Source organism: Pleurodeles waltl, chromosome 7 (genome assembly GCF_031143425.1).
Source record: "Pleurodeles waltl isolate 20211129_DDA chromosome 7, aPleWal1.hap1.20221129, whole genome shotgun sequence".
NCBI classification, from domain to species: Eukaryota; Metazoa; Chordata; class Amphibia; order Caudata; family Salamandridae; genus Pleurodeles; species Pleurodeles waltl.
The window spans coordinates 1464156845-1464170206 of record NC_090446.1 but is presented as its reverse complement, the minus strand read 5'-3'; the positions used below and the strand labels follow the sequence as shown (position 1 = coordinate 1464170206).

The window sequence follows — 13362 nt, the reverse complement described above, 5'->3', positions numbered from 1 at the left end:
GAGAAAAACAAGGAGGAGTCACTGGCCAGTCAGGACAGCCCCTAAGGTGTCCTGAGCTGAGGTGACTCTGACTTTTAGAAATCCTCCATCTTGTAGAAGGAGGATTCCCCCAATAGGGATAGGATTGTGACCCCCTCCCCTTAGGAGGAGGCACAAAGAGGGTGTACCCACCCTCAGGGCTAGTAGCCATTGGCTACTAACCCCCCCAGACCTAAACACGCCCTTAAATTTAGTATTTAAGGGCTCCCCTGAACCTAAGAATTTAGATTCCTGCAACTAACAAGAAGAAGAGGACTGCTGAGCTGAAACCCCCTGCAGAGGAAGAACAGAAGACACCAACTGCTTTGGCCCCAGACTTACCGGCCTGTCTCCTGCCTTCCATAGAAACCTGCTCCAGCAACGCTTTCCAAGGGACCAGCGACCTCTGAATCCTCTGAGGACTGCCCTGCTTCAAGAAAGACAAGAAACTCCTGAGGACAGCGGCACTGCTCCAAAAGAACTGCAACTTTGTTACAGAGGAGCAGATTTAAAGACCCCTGCAAATCCCCGCAAGAAGAGTGAGACTTGCAACACTGCACCCGGCGACCCCGACTCGACTGGTGGAGAACCAACACCTCAGGGAGGACCCTCCGGCGACTCCAAGACTGTGAGTAACCAAAGTTGTCCCCCCTGAGCCCCCACAGCGACGCCTGCAGAGGGAATCCCGAGGCTCCCCCTGACTGCGACTGCCTGAACTCTATTTCCCGACGGCTGGAAAAGACCCTGCACTCGCAGCCCCCAGCACCTGATGGAACGGAACTCCTGTGCAGGAGTGACCCCCAGGAGGCCCTCTCCCTTGCCCAGGTGGTGGCTACCCCGAGGAGGCCCCCCTTGCCTGCCTGCACCGCTGAAGAGACCCCTTGGTCTCCCATTGAAATCAACAGAGAACCCGAAGCTTGTTTGCACACTGCACCCGGCCGCCCCCGCGCTGCTGAGTGTGTACTTTCTGTGTGGACTTGTGTCCCCCCCCGGTGCCCTACAAAACCCCCCTGGTTTGCCCTCCGAAGACGCCGGTACTTACCTGCTGGCAGACTCGAACCGGGGCACCCCCTTCTCTCCATTGAAGCCTATGTGTTTTGGGCACCTCTTTGACCTCTGCACCTGACCGGCCCTGAGCTGCTGGTGTGGTAACTTTGGGGTTGCTCTGAACCCCCAACGGTGGGCTACCTTGGACCAAAAACTGAGACCTGTAAGTGACTTACTTACCTGTTAAAAATAACCATACTTTACTGTAAGGAAATGCCTCCTTGGCATGGTTACCCCCTGACTTTTTGCCTTTGCTGATGCTATGTTTTGAATTGAAAGTGTGCTGAGGCCTGCTAACCAGGCCCCAGCACCAGTGTTCTTTCCCTAACCTGTACTTTTGATTCCACAATTGGCACACCCTGGCATCCAGATAAGTCCCTTGTAACTGGTACCTCTGGTACCAAGGGCCCTGATGCCAGTGAAGGTCTCTAAGGGCTGCAGCATGTATTATGCCACCCTAGAGACCCCTCACCCAGCACAGACACACTGCTTACCAGCTTGTGTGTGCTAGTGAGAACAAAATGAGTAAGTCGACATGGCACTCCCCTCAGGGTGCCATGCCAGCCTCTCACTGCCTATGCAGTATAGGTAAGACACCCCTCTAGCAGGCCTTACAGCCCTAAGGCAGGGTGCACTATACCATAGGTGAGGGTACCAGTGGATGAGCACTGTGCCCCTACAGTGTCTAAGCAAAACCTTAGACATTGTAAGTGCAGGGTAGCCATAAGAGTATATGGTCTGGGAGTCTGTTTTACACGAACTCCACAGCACCATAATGGCTACACTGAAAACTGGGAAGTTTGGTATCAAACTTCTCAGCACAATAAATGCACACTGATGCCAGTGTACACTTTATTGTAAAATACACCACAGAGGGCACCTTAGAGGTGCCCCCTGAAACTTAACCGACTATCTGTGTAGGCTGACTGGTTCCAGCAGCCTGCCACACTAGAGACATGTTGCTGGCCCCATGGGGAGAGTGCCTTTGTCACTCTGAGGCCAGTAACAAAGCCTGCACTGGGTGGAGATGCTAACACCTCCCCCAGGCAGGAGCTGTAACACCTGGCGGTGAGCCTCAAAGGCTCACCCCTTTGTCACAGCACCGCAGGACACTCCAGCTAGTGGAGTTGCCCGCCCCCTCCGGCCCCGGCCCCCACTTTTGGCGGCAAGGCCGGAGAAAATAATGAGAATAACAAGGAGGAGTCACTGGCCAGTCAGGACAGCCCCTAAGGTGTCCTGAGCTGAGGTGTGTAAAGAAATGCCTCCTTGGCATGGTTGCCCCCTGACTTTTTGCCTTTGCTGATGCTATGTTTACAATTGAAAGTGTGCTGAGGCCTGCTAACCAGGCCCCAGCACCAGTGTTCTTTCCCTAACCTGTACTTTTGTATCCACAATTGGCAGACCCTGGCATCCAGATAAGTCCCTTGTAACTGGTACTTCTAGTACCAAGGGCCCTGATGCCAAGGAAGGTCTCTAAGGGCTGCAGCATGTCTTATGCCACCCTGGAGACCTCTCACTCAGCACAGACACACTGCTTGCCAGCTTGTGTGTGCTAGTGAGAACAAAACGAGTAAGTCGTCATGGCACTCCCCTCAGGGTGCCATGCCAGCCTCTCACTGCCTATGCAAGTATAGGTCAGTCACCCCTCTAGCAGGCCTTACAGCCCTAAGGCAGGGTGCACTATACCATAGGTGAGGGTACCAGTGCATGAGCATGGTACCCCTACAGTGTCTAAACAAAACCTTAGACATTGTAAGTGCAGGGTAGCCATAAGAGTATATGGTCTGGGAGTTTGTCAAACACGAACTCCACAGCACCATAATGGCTACACTGAAAACTGGGAAGTTTGGTATCAAACTTCTCAGCACAATAAATGCACACTGATGCCAGTGTACATTTTATTGCAAAATACACCCCAGAGGGCACCTTAGAGGTGCCCCCTGAAACTTAACCGACTGTCTGTGTAGGCTGACTAGTTCCAGCAGCCTGCCACACTAGAGACATGTTGCTGGCCCCATGAGGAGAGTGCCTTTGTCACTCTGAGGCCAGTAACAAAGCCTGCACTGGGTGGAGATGCTAACACCTCCCCCAGGCAGGAGCTGTAACACCTGGCGGTGAGCCTCAAAGGCTCACCCCTTTGTCACAGCCCAGCAGGGCACTCCAGCTTAGTGGAGTTGCCCGCCCCCTCCGGCCACGGCCCCCACTTTTGGCGGCAAGGCTGGAGGGAACAAAGAAAGCAACAAGGAGGAGTCACTGGCCAGTCAGGACAGCCCCTAAGGTGTCCTGAGCTGAGGTGACTCTAACTTTTAGAAATCCTCCATCTTGCAGATGGAGGATTCCCCCAATAGGGTTAGGATTGTGACCCCCTCCCCTTGGGAGGAGGCACAAAGAGGGTGTACCCACCCTCAGGGCTAGTAGCCATTGGCTACTAACCCCCCAGACCTAAACACGCCCTTAAATTTAGTATTTAAGGGCTACCCTGAACCCTAGAAAATTAGATTCCTGCAAACTACAAGAAGAAGGACTGCCTAGCTGAAAACCCCTGCAGAGGAAGACCAGAAGACGACTACTGCCTTGGCTCCAGAAACTCACCGGCCTGTCTCCTGCCTTCCAAAGAACTCTGCTCCAGCGACGCCTTCCAAGGGACCAGCGACCTCTGAATCCTCTGAGGACTGCCCTGCTTCGAAAAAGACAAGAAACTCCTGAGGACAGCGGACCTGCTCCAAAAAGACTGCAACTTTGTTTCAAGGAGCAGCTTTAAAGACCCCTGCAACTCCCCGCAAGAAGCGTGAGACTTGCAACACTGCACCCGGCGACCCCGACTCGGCTGGTGGAGAACCAACACCTCAGGGAGGACCCCCGGACTACTCTACGACTGTGAGTACCGAAACCTGTCCCCCCTGAGCCCCCACAGCGCCGCCTGCAGAGGGAATCCCGAGGCTTCCCCTGACCGCGACTCTCTGAAACCTAAGTCCCGACGCCTGGAAAAGACCCTGCACCCGCAGCCCCCAGGACCTGAAGGACCGGACTTTCACTGGAGAAGTGACCCCCAGGAGTCCCTCTCCCTTGCCCAAGTGGAGGTTTCCCCGAGGAATCCCCCCCTTACCTGCCTGCAGCGCTGAAGAGATCCGTTGATCTCTCATAGACTAACATTGCAAACCCGACGCTTGTTTCTACACTGCACCCGGCCGCCCCCGCGCTGCTGAGGGTGAAATTTCTGTGTGGGCTTGTGTCCCCCCCGGTGCCCTACAAAACCCCCCTGGTCTGCCCTCCGAAGACGCGGGTACTTACCTGCAAGCAGACCGGAACCGGGGCACCCCCTTCTCTCCATTCTAGCCTATGCGTTTTGGGCACCACTTTGAACTCTGCACCTGACCGGCCCTGAGCTGCTGGTGTGGTGACTTTGGGGTTGCTCTGAACCCCCAACGGTGGGCTACCTTGGACCAAGAACTGAACCCTGTAAGTGTCTTACTTACCTGGTAAAACTAACAAAAACTTACCTCCCCCAGGAACTGTGAAAATTGCACTGTGTCCACTTTTGAAATAGCTATTTGTGAATAACTTGAAAAGTATACATGCAATTGAAATGATTCAAAGTTCCTAATGTACTTACCTGCAATACCTTTCGAACAAGATATTACATGTTAAATTTGAACCTGTGGTTCTTAAAATAAACTAAGAAAATATATTTTTCTATAACAAAACCTATTGGCTGGATTTGTCTCTGAGTGTGTGTACCTCATTTATTGTCTATGTGTATGTACAACAAATGCTTAACACTACTCCTTGGATAAGCCTACTGCTCGACCACACTACCACAAAATAGAGCATTAGTATTATCTCTTTTTGCCACTATCTTACCTCTAAGGGGAACTGTAGGAAGTTGGCTCTGTATGTGCTATTTCAAAGTAAGGAATAGCATGCACAGAGTCCAAGGGTTCCCCTTAGAGGTAAAATAGTGGTAAAAATAGATAATACTAATGCTCTATTTTGTGGTAGTGTGGTCGAGCAGTAGGCTTATCCAAGGAGTAGTGTTAAGCATTTGTTGTACATACACATAGACAATAAATGAGGTACACACACTCAGAGACAAATCCAGCCAATAGGTTTTTATATAGAAAAATATCTTTTCTTAGTTTATTTTAAGAACCACAGGTTCAAATTCTACATGTAATATCTCATTCGAAAGGTATTGCAGGTAAGTACTTTAGGAACTTCAAATCATCAAAATTGCATGTATACTTTTCAAGTTGTTGACAAATAGCTGTTTTAAAAGTGGACACTTAGTGCAATTTTCACAGTTCCTAGGGGAGGTAAGTTTTGGTTAGTTTTACCAGGTAAGTAAGACACTTACAGGGTTCAGTTCTTGGTCCAAGGTAGCACACCGTTGGGGGTTCAGAGCAACCCCAAAGTCACCACACCAGCAGCTCAGGGCCGGTCAGGTGCAGAGTTCAAAGTGGTGCCCAAAACGCATAGGCTAGAATGGAGAGAAGGGGGTGCCCCGGTTCCGGTCTGCTTGCAAGTAAGTACCCGCGTCTTCGGAGGGCAGACCAGGGGGGTTTTGTAGGGCACCGGGGGGGACACAAGCCCACACAGAGATTTCACCCTCAGCAGCGCGGGGGCGGCCGGGTGCAGTGTAGAAACAAGCGTCGGGTTTGCAATGTTAGTCTATGAGAGATCTCGGGATCTCTTCAGCGCTGCAGGCAGGCAAGGGGGGGATTCCTCGGGGAAACCTCCTCTTGGGTAAGGGAGAGGGACTCCTGGGGGTCACTTCTCCAGTGAAAGTCCGGTCCTTCGGGTCCTGGGGGCTGCGGATGCAGGGTCTCTCCCAGGCGTCGGGACTTTAGGTTCAAGGAGTCGCGGTCAGGGGAAGCCTCGGGATTCCCTCTGCAGGCGGCGCTGTGGGGGCTCAGGGGGGACAGGTTTTGGTACTCACAGTATCAGAGTAGTCCTGGGGTCCCTCCTGAGGCGTCGGATCTCCACCAGCCGAGTCGGGGTCGCCGGGTGCAGTGTTGCAAGTCTCACGCTTCTTGCGGGGAGCTTGCAGGGTTCTTTAAAGCTGCTGGAAACAAAGTTGCAGCTTTTCTTGGAGCAGGTCCGCTGTCCTCGGGAGTTTCTTGTCTTTTCGAAGCAGGGGCAGTCCTCAGAGGATGTCGAGGTCGCTGGTCCCTTTGGAAGGCGTCGCTGGAGCAGGATCTTTGGAAGGCAGGAGACAGGCCGGTGAGTTTCTGGAGCCAAGGCAGTTGTCGTCTTCTGGTCTTCCGCTGCAGGGGTTTTCAGCTGGGCAGTCCTTCTTCTTGTAGTTGCAGGAATCTAATTTTCTAGGGTTCAGGGTAGCCCTTAAATACTAAATTTAAGGGCGTGTTTAGGTCTGGGGGGTTAGTAGCCAATGGCTACTAGCCCTGAGGGTGGGTACACCCTCTTTGTGCCTCCTCCCAAGGGGAGGGGGTCACAATCCTAACCCTATTGGGGGAATCCTCCATCTGCAAGATGGAGGATTTCTAAAAGTCAGAGTCACCTCAGCTCAGGACACCTTAGGGGCTGTCCTGACTGGCCAGTGACTCCTCCTTGTTGCTTTCTTTGTTCCCTCCAGCCTTGCCGCCAAAAGTGGGGGCCGTGGCCGGAGGGGGCGGGCAACTCCACTAAGCTGGAGTGCCCTGCTGGGCTGTGACAAAGGGGTGAGCCTTTGAGGCTCACCGCCAGGTGTTACAGCTCCTGCCTGGGGGAGGTGTTAGCATCTCCACCCAGTGCAGGCTTTGTTACTGGCCTCAGAGTGACAAAGGCACTCTCCCCATGGGGCCAGCAACATGTCTCTAGTGTGGCAGGCTGCTGGAACTAGTCAGCCTACACAGACAGTCGGTTAAGTTTCAGGGGGGCACCTCTAAGGTGCCCTCTGGGGTGTATTTTGCAATAAAATGTACACTGGCATCAGTGTGCATTTATTGTGCGGAGAAGTTTGATACCAAACTTCCCAGTTTTCAGTGTAGCCATTATGGTGCTGTGGAGTTCGTGTTTGACAAACTCCCAGACCATATACTCTTATGGCTACCCTGCACTTACAATGTCTAAGGTTTTGTTTAGACACTGTAGGGGTACCATGCTCATGCACTGGTACCCTCACCTATGGTATAGTGCACCCTGCCTTAGGGCTGTAAGGCCTGCTAGAGGGGTGTCTTACCTATACTGCATAGGCAGTGAGAGGCTGGCATGGCACCCTGAGGGGAGTGCCATGTCGACTTACTCGTTTTGTCCTCACTAGCACACACAAGCTGGCAAGCAGTGGGTCTGTGCTGAGTGAGAGGTCTCCAGGGTGGCATAAGACATGCTGCAGCCCTTAGAGACCTTCCTTGGCATCAGGGCCCTTGGTACTAGAAGTACCAGTTACAAGGGACTTATCTGGATGCCAGGGTCTGCCAATTGTGGATACAAAAGTACAGGTTAGGGAAAGAACACTGGTGCTGGGGCCTGGTTAGCAGGCCTCAGCACACTTTCAATTGTAAACATAGCATCAGCAAAGGCAAAAAGTCAGGGGGCAACCATGCCAAGGAGGCATTTCCTTACAGGAACCCTTGGACTCTGTGCATACTATTCCTTACTTTGAAATAGTGCATACAGAGCCAACTTCCTACAGTTAGGCACTTGCGTGTAGGAGCAATGCAGTTTAATCTTTCGGATCCAGTCTGGCGTCTGGGGATATTCTACAGATGAGGAATCTACCCTTGAAGTTCCACCAGAAAGAGTAACTTCTTCCAACCCCTGTAAAAGGGGCCACTGGAAATGGGGATTGTGCGCCTGTGGTGATTTTTGCATAATTATAGATTTGGTGCATTTGCCACATAATCCATCTACCGCATAATCTACAGATTTTAACAAAACAAATTTATTTCTAGCTCAAACGGTTCAAAAGTTACTGAAAATGTCGTGCCACTTGGTGCATAGTGGAAGGACCTTTGCAAAGCTGGACTAGTCACCTTACTGTAGCTTATTGCTATATTTGGGTGTTAAACTGGTAATTATGGAGTGCAACCAATGCCCAGTTGATGTTACAAAGTTTAAAAAGTGATGAAATATTGAAGTAATGATTTTACAAAATGTGCTGCATTGTTTGCCTTTTCTTGCTGCATAATTTGCCCAACACTGCTGCATACTTCTAGGGGCCCTGCCTGTAATGAAGCAAGTTTAGGTAAGACTTCTTACTGTTCCTTCTTTTTACAGAAATCCTTTTGCGACGATGTGGTGCACATCATTCAACAACGGGTTAATGAGGAGAGCAAGTTAATGGACACTCGTGTCAGCCTCATGTCCCAGACCCTCTTCCTACAGGTACTGCGTGGTGGTTGGGGAGTAAAGGGTTCTTATTGAAAATAAAGAGCCTGTTTTGGTTGTATGAAATCAACACAGTATTAGAGGGAAAGCCATCTAGAACGACATATTATCCACCAGGAAGGTGCTTATCAATCGTTCTATTCATAGACAGGGTACTCTGATTGTTCATTGTAGTTTCTTGTGAGTCTGTTTAGTCATGGTCAAAGCGTTCCTCTGAAATGGCAGCCTGCATGTGGAGAGTACATATGGAGGTGGGGGGGGAGGTTTGCACAGATGCGAGGGTGAGTCTGCCAATAGGAGTGTGACTTTATGCACACTATTGGTCTCTGTGCCTTTTGTTGAGTGTGTGCATGGGCAAGGGCCCTGTACAAATGGATGGTGGTGAGCTTGTGCTAGTGCCAGGAAGTCGATCTGCTTGAGGTTGTTATTGCTGCAGGGTACTATTTTCTGGCCCATGGCCTAAGCACTTTGGAGTCTGTTTACTGCCGTTTTCTTGAAGGTACTAAAAACAGAATAGAAAATAGCAACTTAGCTGTGATATGCCTGGCCATCTATTTCACTGATCTGGAAGTACAACAAAGGACAATTAAATGAGCTGAATGTCAGCTGCAGAGTTTCTTCTTTCCAATAAAAAACTCTATGCACTCAAAAACCTGCCACCCAGAGGCGATGTTTTTACAGTACCAACAGTGTGCTCTTCAGTAGGCTACCAAAGATCTGGTGTCCAGTGTCTAGAAGTGCTACGGGTAGTCCAGATGTGGGTCCTGGGCTCATTGTGCGAGTGGAACTAAGCTATAGTTGGCAGAAGAGCCTTTACTAAGCAAACCGAGTCCTAGGTTGCTTGTGTTCCAGTTCAGGGAGGACCTGGCATGGTCAAGAATAATTTCCATGTTTGGATCCAAACTGAAGTGACAGTGGGCAAACAAAAATGGTTTGGGATGTGGCCTTGAGCGATTGCCATTGACTGAGATTAATTCAAGCATTTTTATCCATTACCTTTTTTTTTTTGCTTCGTCCAGAACGGACACCATTCAGATAGATCATTGTTTATTTCGGGCATTGGCCATAAACACATCACATTTGGAACAACATTTGATATTAAAAACAGAAAAACGTTAATAAACAATACGTGGTAATACCTAGTACTAATACCAAATTAAAATCAAATGAATAAAACATTGTCATAGAATAAAAACAACTCTATTCTTTATTAAACATTTTTTTTTTTTTTTTACAATAAATTGAAACAATTTAAGCAATATAGCGCTAACTCATTTTAAAACACCAATCCATCCATCCTTCCTAATCTAATCAACAATACCCTGTAGAGATAACGGCTAACACCCAAAGAGTAGCCTGCCCCAGGACTGTGCACAACATCCTATATGCCTCCTGGAAATGTCTCACCCAGATATTATTACACAAGGGTTTGATCCAAGTTTGTTGCAGCTTTTTATACCTAGGGCAAAAAAAATGCATAATGTGTTGTACTCAGTAACGTGGCCACAATATTGGCACAAGGCTGCAATTGGTGGCGAGGTCTTCCATTTGGAGACCGATTTATCGACTAGGAGAGTTCCCAGTCTACATTTAAGAGTGTAGGTGTTAACGGTGGTTGGATATCATCTGTCTAGTTTTCTTTTCTCAGGAGTACCTAGTTTTCTCTATGTAGTGTTCTAGTGATCGCTTCACAGGAGTACCTTACGATCCCTAAGGTCCTCCACCAAGCGTCTTGTTTTGGCCTTTGCGATGATATTCAAGGACATTCTGCTGCCAAAAGGCTGCAGTAGCTCTCTTTGGAAATCGAACTCCATCAGTTTAGGACTTGTCTAATATTTCTCTAAACCCAATTTAATAGGATGATTCTTAACAAACCTGAACCAAGGGAATAAGTGGGCTTTACTCAGGCTCAACACTTAATCAACAGCCAACCTATAGGGAGAAGCTTGTTAGTAGACCATGCCCTAACCCAGTATATAAAGGATCTTAGCGTCTCCAGATCCCCCACACTCTTGAGCCTTAAGTCAAAGCATAATGGAAATACTTTGGGGAGGTGGGGGGTGGGGGGCAATCTTATGAAATTGTTCTCTTTGGTGACCAAGCCTCTGGTGTCTGGCAAAAAACCACACTACTGCCCCATAAAGGGCAGCTTCCTGGGCCTTTGACGGAATATCTTCACTGCTGTGGAAATAGTTTCGAGGTAGTTGCTTTCGCTCTCCTAGAGATAGCAGAAGCAGAATGTTCCAGCACCATTTAACTTTTCCCAATATGGGAATTCCAAGATCTGCGTTTGTGGATCCTGATCCCTAAATAATCCTGCTGCAATAGTTCACCTTTCATAGTAGATTTATCTCTGCAAGTTCTATGCTGATTAAAAATCATGTTTTTCGGTTTTCAGGTAGTTAACTCTAACTCCGGGTTTCACAAAACTGAGTACATTTATTTAAATGGTTCTGGAAGCCAGTTGGTGGTCAGGTAAAATTTTAATAATTTGGTTATATGGTGGAGTTTACATAGTGTACTGTTTCCAATACTGGGGGCACACCAGAACCCCTAGGCTTTCCAAGTCACACCTGGTCTCTGGATCTTAGTGCCCGACTGCCACCATAAATGATCACTCCAAACCTGGAAGAGCTTGAGAGATGATCTAGATGGTTTCTAAACCAGCATGGCCAGCTCTAGCCAACCGGACTGGTCCCCGGGCTGGTAATATGAATCCGAGCAAACTCCACATTCTCCTGATACTGGAAAACAGTTTGTATCAAGTATCCTATGGTTATGTGCAGGTTGAGGGAGAACAGCTGTTCCAGAAATTGTTTCTGCAGCTCCATGGGTCTGGCAAGCACTTGCAAGGCTGCTGGAAACATCTGACTGTGTAGGCTAGGTAACTGACGTCAGAGACCCCTCCTGATAGGTGGTCACTCCAGATAGCGACCATACCCCCTTTTTTGGCTATTTAGGGAGTCTGTTGAGGGTGGGACCCCAGATTTGTCATGCAGGATTACATCAGGACTCCTCTGCAAGAGCATCCTCTGCTCCCGGCCTCTGGAACCGCTGCTGAGCAACACAGGAACCGAACGGCACCGTAACACCTCAGAAGACTTCTCCTTGCCACATTGTTTCTGTGGCTCTTGTCAGCAATCTGCAACATTTCCACAGCTGTGCATCTTCTGGGGTCGACAAGACATTATCTGCACCAGGAAGCAAGAAGGGAATCTCCATTGGAGTTAAGGAGTCCCTCCCCTGCATCTGCGGGCACCTAAGGCAGCGATGTCTGGCTGGTGGGATCTTCTGTCCTCGAACTGCAAAGATTCTCCAGCACAGGTGGTGGTTCTGAGGGATCCCCTTTGGTCATCTCTGCCTTATGTCCAACGTGGGAGATGGTGAGCCCTTGCCTCTGCTATTAAGACAGAATCACTGTGCACCGCGAATGTTGCAGCAACCAAGGCTTGTTGACTCCTGCTCCGAGGGATCTTCAGGCTCCTAGTAGCCCCGCCCCAGCACTCTACCTCTGCAAGGACAATCTTCTCTCTCATCTTCTCCAGCGATGTGGGACTCCTCTTCAGGTGTGCTGACTGGGCCTCACTGCAACTTACTGTGCCTGCTGCCAGTGGGTTGCTTGTGGGGACTCTGACTGCTTCTGAGGGTCAGCCCAGACTCCCTTCCTTGTGTCGAGTCCCCAGGACCTTGCTGGTCCTCCACAGCTCTGCCAGACTTCCAGCCGCTCCTCTTGCATTTGCTTGTGTTTGTTGGTGACCATCTTGACCACTGACCCATCTGCAATCCGGCGACTGTCGAGGGACAGCTCATGGGCAACTTCAGGGACTCCTCTGCAGCTCCTGCCCCACCTGTACACTCCTGCTTGGACTGGACTCTGTTCCTTTCTTTTGTAAATCCACCCTTGGTTTACACTGGACCCGTCCTGCTTCGGCATTTATCCAACTGCGAAGCCCCCATCTTACCCTGTGGGAAAAACTGGGTAGTGTACCTCTCTGCACCCGGGACCTGGGGATCTAGTAGATATTTACTCTCCCAGCGATTGTCTAACAACTCCATACACTCCGATTGGGGACACCCATTCGCATTCCATTGTTTAGTATGTGGTTTGGCCCCCTACAGGGCCCTAGTTAATGTTTGCTCTTCCTAATTACTTAGCTATGTATTTTTGTTGTGCCCATACTTTCAGAGGGAAGTGTACCAATGGTAGTCTTTTTTTGGTGTGCCTATCAGCAAGTACCTTTATTTTTGCAACCCCAGGTGGTTCCTTTCATGTGTGATATGTTACTATTGTGGTATTGCAAGTGCTTCACATGCCTTCTAGATAAGTCATGGCTGCTCACCAACACTACCACAGAGAGCTGTGCCTGACTTGGCACTGTAACACTAATATGGGTTTCCTTGGACACAGTATAAGGTGTAACACCATAGGTGTCCACACACTGGACCAGCTTCCTACCCCTGGATGAGGTGATAACTCCCCTGCCCAGTGCAGGCTTTTGTCTCTGCCCCTCAAGAGCGCTGGCTCTCACTTTAAGGGCCCAGAAACCGCCTGTCTTGGCGGAACTGGTCACAGTCAGTCTGCACAGTAGTGGTTGGTAGATTTTCAAGGGGCACCCCTGAGGTGCCCTCTGTGTGCATTTAATAATAAATCCATCACTGGAATCAGTGATTGTTTATTATTCTGAGATGTTTGATACCAAACATTCCAGGATTCTAATAAGCCACCATGTAGCTGGGAAACTCGTAATGATCAGTGCCCAGCACGTGCTTTTAAAATGGCTTCCCTGTTCACTTACTAGGTCTCAGAATCAACAGTCATTGCAGGGGCATATCTGGCCATGCGTATATACCCTCACATATGCCTTGATGCACCCTGCCTTAGGGGTGACTTAAACCTGGTACATACAGTGATAGGAGGCTTTGCATACGGGGGTGTATGACAGGTCGTGTTTTCAATTTAGTCTGCAATGG

The 13362-nt window shown here is 49.5% G+C and overlaps 1 protein-coding gene across 2 annotated transcripts in view; it reads left to right on the top strand.

The window, feature by feature from the left end:
* Positions 1-13362, top strand: part of KMT2B (lysine methyltransferase 2B) — a 728361-nt gene that overhangs the window by 204231 nt on the left and 510768 nt on the right. For both annotated transcript variants that reach the window (XM_069201148.1, XM_069201147.1), the window contains exon 17: positions 8281-8388. In XM_069201148.1, coding sequence (XP_069057249.1) covers positions 8281-8388 — 108 coding nt within the window. The remainder of the gene's footprint in view (positions 1-8280; positions 8389-13362) is intronic.